Source organism: Ceratotherium simum, chromosome 37 (genome assembly GCF_057802395.1).
Source record: "Ceratotherium simum simum isolate JZ-2026a chromosome 37, ASM5780239v1, whole genome shotgun sequence".
Classification (NCBI taxonomy): domain Eukaryota; kingdom Metazoa; phylum Chordata; class Mammalia; order Perissodactyla; family Rhinocerotidae; genus Ceratotherium; species Ceratotherium simum.
The window spans coordinates 8,167,938-8,180,455 of record NC_141936.1 but is presented as its reverse complement, the minus strand read 5'-3'; the positions used below and the strand labels follow the sequence as shown (position 1 = coordinate 8,180,455).

Below are 12,518 nucleotides of genomic sequence, written 5' to 3'. Positions count from 1 at the left end.
TCCCTCTGAGTCCGCTGCGTCCAAATTTCTTCTTATAATGACACCAGTAATATTGGATTAGAGCCCGTCCTAATGGCCTCATTTTAACTCAACTGCCTCCTTAAAGACCCTGTGTCCAAATACGGCCATTCTGAGGTCCTGGGGGTTGGGGCTTTAACATCTGAATGTTGGGGGGACACAGTTCAGCCCATAACAGGGCTCTTCTCTCCTCTTTCTTCCTACGAGCTCCTTCCGGCCTCAGCTTCCTGGGACAGCTGGCCCTCAAGTGTTGGAACTTGAGACTCACATGGTCCAGGTTCAAATCCTGCCTCTCGTGCACACCTTGGAGAGGTATGGAAAGTCAGGTTGCAGAGTCATCATCTCCAGAATGAGACCATCGAGCTTGCTCTCTGGGGCTTTTGTGAGGATTAGAATCACTGGTCAAGTGTCTGGCATGTGCCTGGTGGTCAGTACATGGGAGCTGTCACTATCCTCATGCATTGCAGAACTTTCTGCAACGAAGGAAATGTTCTATATGTGTGCCGTCCCATGTGGTAGGTGCTAAGCCACACGAGGCTATTCAGCACTTGAAATGTGGCTAGTGCGACCCAGGAACTAAAAACTTAATTTTAATGAATTGAAGTTGAAACTGAAGTAGCCACATGTGGCTAGCAGCTACAGCACTGGGCAGTGCAGCCCGGTGCACCAGGGGCCCACGGCCTGTCCCAGAGCATTCTTCCGTTAGGCCCTGACATGCTCTGTCCTGGCTGTGAGTCCATTCCTCAGGCCATGTCCCCATACTAGCTGCTACTCTGTGGCCCCTGGGAATCTTGCTTGTTTTGCCTCTGAAAAGCATTGTCCAGTGCAGTGAGGGCCAGAGCATGCTGGTAGTCAGGCAGGCAGGCCAGGGGCCACTGCGTCACTAGCAGCAGTCCTTTGAAGGGACAAGGGGACACTTGTGCAGCCCCCTATGGATTTGCCCCTCTCAGGTGGTACCAACCCCTTCTCCACTTGGATGTCCCAAAGGGCAGCAAAAACGCCACTGATCTCATCTCCATCTGTACTCTCCCCTCCCCCGCAGTGAAGGGCTCCACCTTCCCACCCCCCACCATCCAGTAGCTAGGAAGTAGGGCTCATCCCAGCCGCCTCCGTTTCCTGCCCAGGGATCACGCCCCTGCTGAGTCCACTTCTCTATCCCTGCAGCCCCTCCCAATAATCCAGGGTGGCCACCTGCCCTGATTACTTCAAAGCCTGGACCATAACCCCAGCTTTGTGACCCAGCCCCGCCCAGGGTTAAAATCCCTCGAAGGCTTCCTGTTGCCCTCAGGACTCAGCATAAAAGACCAACCCCCTTATCAGGTTCACAAAGCTCTGTTTGACCTGCCCGCCCCCAGGCTCATCTCTTCGTGTCCTTTTCCTCCCTTCAGGCTACAGCTTCCCTTTTTTTCTGGAGACTTGCTCTTGCTTGTCTCCAGGCCTTTCACAATCTAGTCTCTCCGCCTGGAACACGGTTTCCCCGTTGGGGATAACTCCCGCTCACATTTTCCGCCTGTCCTTGAACATCTTTTTCTCCGGGAAGCCCTTTCCCGATGGAATCGTGTGTCCCTGTTCTGGAATCCCAGACGCCCGTCCAAGTACCTTCTCCTTTCTTTCCTGCATTCGCGCATGCATTCATCCATTCCCCAGATTGTTTATCGCGCAACTCACTACAAAATGCTTTAGATGCTGGCGACACAAGGCAGGGCAAGGAAGACAGGTCCCAGGCCTCCTGGAGGTCACTTACATTCTTGAAGGGAAGATTAAAGATACAAAAAAAGTGAACATAGAAACAAAAAAACACAAATTGTGCTCTAAGAAGAAAACAAACAGTTGCTAAGACCGGGGGCCGGGACACCACCGCCAGGGCAGAGGGACCCGGGCGCGGCCGGCAGGGGGCGCGGAGGGGCGGAGCGGGAGGCCGTCCCGCCAGGCCCCGCCCCTCGGCCCCGCCCCCCCCGGCCCGGCCCCGCCCCCGGCCGCTGTGCGCGCGCTGGCCCGGCAGCATGGCGGCGGCGGCGGGCGCCCCTCCGCCGGGTCCGCCGCAGCCGCCTCCGCCGCCGCCGCCCGAGGAGTCGTCGGACAGCGAGCCCGAGGCGGAGCCCGGCTCCCCGCAGAAGCTCATCCGCAAGGTGTCCACGTCGGGCCAGATCCGCCAGAAGGTGAGCCCGCGGCGGCGGCCCGGGCGCGCGCCCCTCTCGCCGCGGCAGCCCCGTGAGGCCCGCGGCCCGTCCGAGCAGCCGCCCAGGCCCGGCCCGGCCCGGCCCGGGGTTCCGCTGGGCGCCGCTGCCGGGCGGAGCGCGCCGGGCGGGGTAACGGGCTGGGCTGAGCGCGCCCTGCCGGCGGGGCGGCGGGGGACCCCGGGCCGGGGGCGCAGGTGGGCCGCGCGGGGCCGGGCGGGCGAGGGGCGGCCGCCGCGCTGGGCCCGAGGAAGCCCCGCGCCGCCGGGACCGGGGGGAAACTGAGGCCTAGAGGCCGGCGGCGAGCGCTCCGAGAGGGGGCTCCTGGCTGCGCCCCGCAGGCGTCCGCTCCCCGAGCCCCGGGTTTGCACGTTTCTGAGGTGTGGTCGGGTTCTTTCCCGCTGGGTGCCCTGCAGACTCATCTGTGGTCCCCTAAGATCTCCAGTGGGACCCGAGTGTGGGGCTCTTCCTTCCCTCGCCTGCGTTTGCGTGCCCGAAAGGGAAGGGATGCGCGTTGTAGGACCGGCTCGCCCTCCCTCCTCCAGAAAGCGGGGCCGGGGGGCTCTCCCTGGCTGCACACAGCCTGGCCCCTAACTCCCCCTGGAGCACTCCAGACGCTAAATATTTGCTGCAGAAAGACGCATTTCCTTTCTGCAGGAGGAAAGTTGCACCCTTTGTGTTCCCTTTGCGGTTCTTGTTGGAAACTGCTTATGGTTTTCGCTACAGGTGAGCCCTCTCTGTTAGAACACGGCTTCCTCTGGCAGGTGGCTGGACAGGTGGCTGAGGGCAGGCTGGGTCTGTGGGCAGCCCCGGCGGAGCCAGCTGGCACGGACTTTCTCATCCTGCTGCAGTGCGCTTTTCCTTTGGGGCCAGTTGGGTTCAGCTGCTACTTTGACCGTGGGAGCCATTTCTTGCTTGGTCTTCTGTCAGCCTTTGATACCCTGTGGTGGGCAATCTTTGGTCCTGACATGTTACAGACAAGTTTGTCGTGAAGTGCTCTAGTTATTCAGCAAATAAGTATTGAACAGCTCCTTTGTTCCAGGTATAACAGTAATAGTAGTAATTATAATGAAGGCAATTCTTCTATGCTCACTATGTGCTAGGCACTTTTTTAGGGTTAACTTTACAGCGCTGTACATGGGTTAACTCATTTAGTACTGGTGATAACCCATTGAGTTGGTTGTTACCTGTCATCCCCATCTTATGGAATTGGAAATGGAGGTAGAGAGGTTAAGTGACTTGCCCGGGGTGTCACAGGGTAGTAAATGTGGGTCTGGATCTGAACCATGGTCAGGATCCCAAGATGGAAGGCATATTCTCCATCTGGGGGTTCCCAGTCTGCAGGAGATGGACACCTGTGCACGTGACAGGACTGCATAGTAAGTGCTGTGGAAGCTCACAGGACCGAGAATCCAGCTACCGTGGGAGGCAGGGCTGAGGAGGTCCCGTTTAAGGCAGGATCTTGAGGGAAAGAGTTTGCCAAGTGGGAAGGAAGGGCTTTCCACATAGTTGAATATTGTATCAAAGGTTTAGGTACACTTGGGAATGGTCAGAAGGTGAGTGGGTTAGGTTGAGAGGAATTAGGAAAATGCTGGAAGGGTATGGGCTGAATTTTGAAAGGCTAGCTCTGGCGTTGGATTTTTGGCCTTGGGCAAGAGGCAGCCACAGAGGGTTATTCAAAGCATGAGGGTGACCGGTCAGATGTGCTTTTAGGAAGATCTCCAGGTAGCCCTGAGCGACACTGATAGGAGTCGCTGGGTCCTTGAGCATGGTATGTGCCCAATGTGGGGTAGATCATGTGATTTACAAGTGTGATTAAGATTTGATCTGAGAGGTGCTCTTTAGGAGATGGTTTTTTTTCCCCCCTAAAACAATAGCTGCTATACCAGCTGTTCTGGTTGAGGAGAAGTGATGGGTAGGGTGTTAAAAATACACCCTGAGGGCTTGAGTTTCTGAATCCAGTCACATCTGCTGTACAAAGAGCTTAAGGCTGATTTTTCTTTTGGGCTGTTGGAGATGGTCAGAATGTGGGAAATGTGAGGTCTGTGTGTGCAGTAGCTGTCCTCCTTTCTGTTTTTAAGCAAATAAGCCATTCAGAAAATTCCTCTGGTCTATATGGTGCATAAGAGAAATATCCGGAATGGTATGGGGTATCATTTTGGGTCCCAAAAGGAAAACCGAACCCACTTTATTTAAAACAGGAAATTTAATGTAGGCGAGTAGTCGCACAGGTGATGAAGAATTGAGAATGCAAACAGTGGACAGTGAGGCAACCCTGAGATGAGGCAACAAACAGGAAGCCACTGCCACCCCTAAGCTGGAGGACAGAGAGAGGAGGCGGCATTTCAGACTCCAGGAGCAGCTGTCACCCATCAGAGGCTGGAGCCACCTTGGGTTGTCTGGGGGGGACTGGAGCCTTGGGAGGGCACAGCTGCTGCTGGAGACTCACCCTCTCCCCACTCCTGCTCTGGAAACCCAGCCTGCAGGGGTCAGCCCCTCTGCGACTTGGAATGGAGCGGAAGAGTGAGGAATGGAATTGAGGACAAGCTGGCCCAGGACCAGAGCTGTATGTATGTCAAGTTTTTTAAATATTAGTCCAGTGCAAGCGAGAGCTGTCTTAAAATGGGGGTGGGTGGGAAGGAAGTATCTTATGACAGTGCTTTTCAAATTTTAGTGTGCAGACACATCCCCTGGGAATCTTGTTAAAATGCAGATTCTAGTAGAGTAAGTCTTGAGTGGGGCCTGAGATTCTGCATTTCTCATCAGCTCCCAGGAGATGCTGCTGCTGCTGCTGGTCCATTGACCAGACCTTGAGAAACAAGACCTTATGACATGTGTATAAAGAGAAACCTTACCAAACTCCAGGGCCGGCCCCGTGGCTTAGCAGTTGAGCGCATGCGCTCCGCTGCTGGCGGCCTGGGTTTGGATCCTGGGCGCGCGCCGAGGCACCGCTTCTCCGGCCATGCTGAGGCCGCGTCCCGCATACAGCAACTAGAAGGATGTGCAACTATGACATACAACTATCTACTGGGGCTTTGGGGGAAATAAATAAATAATTAAAAAAAAAAAAAAAAAGAAACCTTACCAAACTCCAAATAAATCTTTAATTTATGAGGTTCTTTTAAAAACTTTTCCCCAAGATTTAGCATATTGAAAATTTGATGTGTGTAGATGTGGGATGGTTATTAGTTTAGCATTTCATGCATGTCTGATATTTTCATGTTTCAACTGTCTTCAGCAAACACATTATTCCATCTGTATTTCCTAACCATAGTACACAATAATGACTCCATGGGACCACATAAGTGGAAAAAAGAAAATGGGGCTAATATACTGATAAATTAATTCACTAGCACATTATAAGGTATTTTGGAATTTCAGTAAAGAACAGTGTGATTCTGTGAAGCTTATCAGTTGATAGAATTTAATTTATTTAAAAGTTTTTAAAAAGTTAACATTTTTGGCTTGGTGCATAAAGTGTTTATATTCCTGAATTCAAATTTAAACATTTTTTCCATTGTGAAATGAAGACTAGTAGAAATTAGGTAAAAGGTTCAAGTTGTAAAAGACTTAAAAAAATAACAGCTTTATTGAGATATAATTCACAGACCACATAGTTCACTTTTTTGAACAGTCATTTTTAGTACATTCACAGTTTTGCAGCCATCACCACAATCAATTTTAGAACATTTTCATTACCCTGGAAAGAAACCACATCAATATTAACATTCACTCCCCGTTTCCTCCCCAGTTTTCTCAACCTTAGGCAGCTGCTCATCTATTCTCTGTCTTATGGATTTGCCCGTTCTGGACATTTCATATATAGTTATGCACTGCATGAAGACGTTTTGGTCAGCGACAGACCACATGTATGCCAGTGGTCCCGTAAGATTAGTACCATATAGCCTGGGTGTGTAGTGGGCATGTAGGTGCACTCTGTGATGTTTGTACAACAACGAAATCACCTAACGACACATTTCTCAGAACGTATCCCTGTCATTAAGTGATGCATGACTGCAACTGGAATCATGCAGCACATGCCTGTCACGTCTGGATTCTTTTCCTTGGCGTAAAGTGTTCAAAGTTTATCCATGTTGTAGCATGTGCCAGTACTTCATTCCTTTTTATTGCTGAATAATAGTCCATTGCGTGGACATACTACAATTCATTTACATTCATCAGTTGATGGATAGTTGGGCTATTTCCACTGTTTGGCTATTCTGGATAATGCTGCTATAAACATTCATGTACATGTTTTTGTGTGGATGTGTGTTTTCATTTGGTAACTCTATGCTTAACCATTGAGAAATTGCTGTTTTCCAAATTAGCTGCACCATTTTACGTTCCACAGCAATGGGTGAAGCTTCCAGTTTCTCCACACCCTCATTATTATCTGTTTGATTATAGCTATCCTAGTGGGTGTGAAGTGGTGTAAAAGGTTTTTTAATGCCGGTGTCTAGTAGTAGTTAAGAGCCTAAACTTTGGTGTCAAATGAAGTTGGTTGAAATGAAATCCTGCCCTCCTAGTCATGAGACACATGATCATGGACAAGTTTCTAAACCTCTCTTAAGACTTGTTTCCTCATGTGTGGACAGGGAAGATATTAGTTCTTGGGTCAGCAGTAGTGACAATAAATGTTAGCTGTGTGTTCCTCAGCCTCAGTTTCCATATCTGCACAGTAGAAATGATAAAAATAGATCTCAGATCCATAAAATAGACATGATGGTGATAACTCATAGACGGAAATGGGATGATCTACATACAGCACTTAGCACAGTGCCTGGCATATCCTAAGCATTCAGTAAATGGTTGCTTTTATGATTATTTCTGTCTTTCTGAGTGCTCACTTTTTGTATCTCAAATAGTAACCTGTCTCCCTGAACCCCTTCTCCCCTAGCTCAAGCTGAGCCGGGGTGAGTCTCCATCTTTAGCAGCCAGAAGAGCAAATAAATGTGAATCTGGCAGACAATTAGCAATGAACATCTTTTAAAAAAATTGTTAATTTATTGAATATTAGTGGGAATACAATGGGCTAGGCATTATTCACAGATTCAATTTAACTCAGAAAATTTTAGAGACCTTAAAATTGTTAAATGTGCTAGGCATTTGGGGTATGTTACTGAACAGTGACAAATACTCCTAGAGCTAATAGTCTGAAGGCCAGACAGACGTTAATAAAATAACCACACAGTTAATGTGGAGTTGTGAGGGTGATGAGTGCTAACCAGAAGGCCAGAGTGCTTTGAGAGGATGTAATAGGTGAATTTGGCCTGATACTCAGGGAGGTGTGGGAAGGGCTTCTTGAGGAAGGGACTGTTTGGCTCCATCTGAAAATTGAGGAGGAAAAAGTGACTTCTGCTTCTGGTGATGGTGGACCAAGTAACTGACTAGCCGTTCTACCGAGCACCATCTGCTAATAGGAGTGAGCTAACAAGATAATGCAGAATTGTCTGGGATCTGGGGAGGATGAGGGTCTGTGGAAGTGAGCATGGCATTGGGGGCTGCTTTTTACCTTGGGTCAGTAGGGTATGTGGTGGGAATAGTGTCCCCCAGAATTCATGTTCACCTGGAACGTCAGAATGTGACCTTATTTGGAAATGGGGTCTTTAGATGAAATCCTCCTGGATTTAAGGTAGACTGTAAATCTAATGTCTGGTGTCTTCATAAGAGAAAGGGGAGGGAGATTTGGACACAGACCCAAAGAGAGAAAGGCCATGTGAAAACAGAGCCAGAGATTAGAGTAATGCTGCCACAAACCAAGGACTGGTGGGGCCACTAGACGAGGTAATGGATGGAATCTCCCTGGATCCCTTAGAGGGAGCGTAGCTCGGCTGACACCTTGATTTCAGACTTCCAGCCTCCTGAACTGTGAGACAACACATTTCTGTTGTTTAATCCTCCCAGTCAGTGGTACTTGATTATGGGGCAGCCACAGGAAACTAATATAGGGCCATATACTGACTCTGGAGGGCAAGTTGAGAGCTCTGTGAGGCTGTCAGAAATGCCTTGGGAGGCAGCGGGCTGAGGTATCAGGGTCTGCCAAAGGGCAGCAATCCTGGGTGAACTCCCTTAATTTATGATTTTATTTATTTATTTTTCCCCCCAAAGCCCCAGTAGATAGTTGTGTGTCACAGCTGCACATCCTTCTAGTTGCTGTATGTGGGACGCGGCCTCAGCATGGCCGGAGAAGCAGCGCGTCGGTGGGAGCCCGGGATCCGAACCCGGGTCGCCAGCAGCGGAGCGCGCTCACTTAACCACTAAGCCACGGGGCCGGCCCTGAACTCCCTTAATTTAGGTTGGAATCCCAAAAAGCCATTTCCAAGGAATGAGGATGAACCAGAAGTAGGACTTTCAAAGGGCTGTAGTCCTGCTTCAAACCATGCCAGGTCTCTGAAATTAGACTAAAGTGACCCCAGAGTGCTGCTGTCTCCAGGTTCCTAACAGAAGCAACTTGAATCCTCTGTAGAGGGAGAGAACATCATCCAGTTCTCTAGGTATTTTCACAAGCCATGTTGTAAATTCAGTGTTCTGCGTGCAATAAAAACAGACACACAGGGAGGCAAGGCCACGTGAGTTAAAACCAATAGAAACAACAGACTATAAAGACAGTAATGGGGCTCCAGATAGTAGATGCAGACTTTAACTAACTATGCTTACTGTGTTTAAGGAGATAAAAGACCAGATTGAGAGTTTTGGCAGAGAACTAGAAACTAAAAAGGAACCAAATGAAAGTTCTAAAACTGAAAAATGTAATGGTCAAAGTTAAGTTCTCAAAGGAAGGATAGATTAGACACAGCTGAAGAAAGAATTTAGTGGCCCAGAAGATAGCTCAAAAGAAAATACCCGCAAGGAAGTCTGGAGGCAAAGAATGGAAACATTAGAAGACAGGGCAGGAATCAGAGATAAGAGTGAGAAGCTCTGACTTGTGTTTAGTGGTCATCCCAGAAAGAGAGGAGAGAGAAAATAGGGCAGAAACAGTATTTGAAAAGATAATGCCTGAGAATTTCCCACAACGATTAAAAGGCACCATCCACAGGTTTGAGGAACACAAAGAAAACCACACCTAGTCACTTCGTAATAAAACTGCTGAAAACCGTAGATGAAGAGGCTTGAAAGCGGCTGAAGACAGATGACCCTCCAAAGCACAACAGTTAGATTGACAGCTGTGTTCTTCACAGAAACCATGGAAAACGGAAGTCAACTGAAATTTAAGTGCTGAAAGAAACTGACTGCTAACCTGGAGTTCTTTACGAAGCAAAAAGTTCCTTCAGAAATGAAACGGAAATGAAGACATTTTCAAATAAGCAAAAACATTTTTTTTGTGAGCAGATACACACTAAAGGAAGCAATGAGTGTTTTTTGTTTTTGGCTGAAGGAAAATGATCTCAGGTGAAAGGTTAACGTTGCAAGAAGGAATGAAGAGCAACAAAAAGGGGCATCTGTGTGGAAAAGACTAAATGGTTATTGACTTTTAGTAAAGATTAATTATGTCTTGGGGTTAAAATACATATAGAATTAAAATACATAACAATGGTATGTAAGTGAGGAGGTAAATGGAATAAAACTGTTTTAAGATCCTTGCATTTCCAGGAAGAAGAAAAAAGAACCAATTAATGTTAGAAAAGTCAGGGATACATGTTGTAATCTGTGTGGTAGCCACTAAATTATGAAAGATGATGTGATATCTAAGCTAAAAGACAGGAAAATTGAATAATAAGAAATTCTAAATCTGAAAGAAGGCAAGAAAGGAGAGAAAAGGGAACATTGAACAGGTGGAACAAAGAGAAGGCAAACAGGAAGTTGATAGACTTAAATCCCAATATATCAGTAATCACGTTAAATGTAAGCGGACTTGAATGCACAGTTAAAAGACAGAGATTGTCAGACAGGTAAGAAAACAAAACTTGACTAGGCTATTTAAAAGAGATATATTTAAAACAGAAGGATATAAAAAGATTGAGTAAGTAAAAGAATGAGAAAAAATACTATGCACACACTAACTAAAAGAAAATTGGTATAGCTATTTTAATATCAGACAAAATAGGCTTTGAATGCAAATTTATTATTAGAGATAATGATATACTGATAAGTGATAAAAGTTTTATTTCAAATAAAATAATTTAAAATCTGTATATACCTAATAACTTCAAATATGAAAAAAAAAATTAATACAATTGTAATGGAAATAGACAAATTCACAGTCATAGTGGGGTATTTTAACATATCTGTCTCAGATGCTGTTATGATAAACAGACAAAAAAATTGTAAAAATGTAGAAGAATTAAACAACATAAGTACTAAACTTGACCTAATGGACGTGTATAGAACACTGTACCTAGCAATTGTGAAATCAGAATTCTTTTCAAATGCACAAGGCACATTTGTCAGAATTTACTATGTGCTGGCCATAGGCAATTCTCAACAAATTTCAAAGGATTGAAATTATACAGACTGTGTTCTCTAACAACAGTGGAATTAAGCTAGAAATCAATAAAATGAAAATCTCCATGTATCTGGAAATTTAGAAATCTATTTCTAAATGACTTACGAGTCAAAGACAGAAAATATTTTGAGTTGAATGATAGCAAAAATATATGTAACTAATGAGATACAGCTGAACGCATGTTCAGAGGGAAATTTATAGCTTTAAATGCATTTATGTTACAAAAGATGTGCTGGAAATCTGTGAGCTAGGCACGTATATTAGGTAGTTAGAAGAATAGCAACACAAACTCAAAATACGATGAAGGAAATAATGAAGAGCAGAGTTGAATGAAATGGAAAACATCCATTAGACAGGATCAACAAAGGCAAAAATTGATTATTTCAAAAATCTGGTAAAATTGACAAACCCCAGCAGGAGTAATCAAGAAAACATAGAGAAGACACATAATGAATGTTTAGAATGAGAAAAAGACATCATTGAAAAGATTAAGAAGGTGTTGCAAACAACTTTATACAAGTAAATTTGAAAATTTAGATGAAGTGAACAAATTCCTAGAAAAATACAACTTAAAACTGACACAAGAAATAGAAAATGCAAATTGTATTATAAGTATTAAAGATATTGACTCTGTAATTTAAAATCTTCCAACAAGGAAAACTCTAGGCCCAGATGACTTTACCAGTGAATTCTACTAAGCATTTAAGGAAGAACCAACACCAGTTTTACATAAACTCTTCCAGGAAATAGAAGAAGAGGGAACACTCGATATCTCTTTTTATGAGACCAGCAAAACTTAAATAGTATAAAACCTGATAAGGTCATTACAGGAAAGGAAGCCTACAGTCCAATATTACTAATGAACAAAGGTGAAAAATTCCTAAACAAGATGTATGATCGTCTCAATAGATGCAGAAAAAACATTTTGGTACAATTCAGCATTCATTCATATTCAAATTGGAATGGCGCGGTATCAGCAAACTTTTTCTGTCAAGGACCAGATAGTAAATGTTTAAGGCTTTGTGGGCCATATACATTTTCTGTGGCACCTACTCCCCTCTGCAGTGTGGTGTAAAGCGGCCATAAATGATAGGGCATGGCTGTGTTCTTTACGAAAATAGGTGATGGGCTGGCTTTGCTCATGGACTGTGCTTTGCCCACTCCTGGAATAGGGAAACTTCCTTAATCTAATTAAGAGTAATCTACAAAAAACAGTAAACCTCGTGCTTCATGGTAAATGTTGATAGCTTCCCCCTTGAGATGGGAACAAGAAATGGATGTCCACCATCACCAACTCAATTGAACATTTGCAGTAATGCAAGAAAAAGAAATAAAAGGTATAAAGATTGGAAAGGAAGAAAAAAGGTCGTTATTTGCAGATATAATTATTTTCTTACATCTAAAAATATACAGATAAGTTATAATAAATAAATGAGGATAGCAGGGTTGCTGGATACAAGAGCAGTGTACAAAAATCTGTTGTATTTCTGTGTGGTGTAATAAAAAGTATATTTGCTCTTTGTCCCTGGTTCCTGGCACAGAGCTCCTGAGTGATGGGAGTGTCTTTGGTTGTTCATAACGAGCCCCTTTTGACTACACCTGAATTTATGTCAGTGAGGTGCCTCAGGGTGGGGCCCCTAGATAACCGCAGGGTGGGGGCTGGTTACTAGAAAGACCAAACAAGTGATTAGAGGTGTGAACTTTCAGCCTTACCTGCCAACTTCCTAGGAGCGGAGAGGGCTGGAGATTGAGTTATAAAAACTCTTTAACAAGGAGATTTGGGGAGTTTCTGGGTTGATGAACACATTAATGTGCCAGGAGGATGGGACACCCAGAGAGAGCATGGAAGCTCTGGCCCCATTCCCCATACCTTGCCCTAT

General features: G+C 45.6%; 1 protein-coding gene across 2 annotated transcripts in view; it reads left to right on the top strand.

The window, feature by feature from the left end:
• Positions 1-2,020: 2,020 nt before the first annotated feature.
• The window catches only part of DGKD (diacylglycerol kinase delta), a 111,181-nt gene continuing 100,683 nt past the window's right edge, over positions 2,021-12,518 (top strand). For both annotated transcript variants that reach the window (XM_087424668.1, XM_087424667.1), the window contains exon 1: positions 2,021-2,177. In XM_087424668.1, coding sequence (XP_087280794.1) covers positions 2,022-2,177 — 156 coding nt within the window. In that variant the 5' untranslated portion in view covers position 2,021. The remainder of the gene's footprint in view (positions 2,178-12,518) is intronic.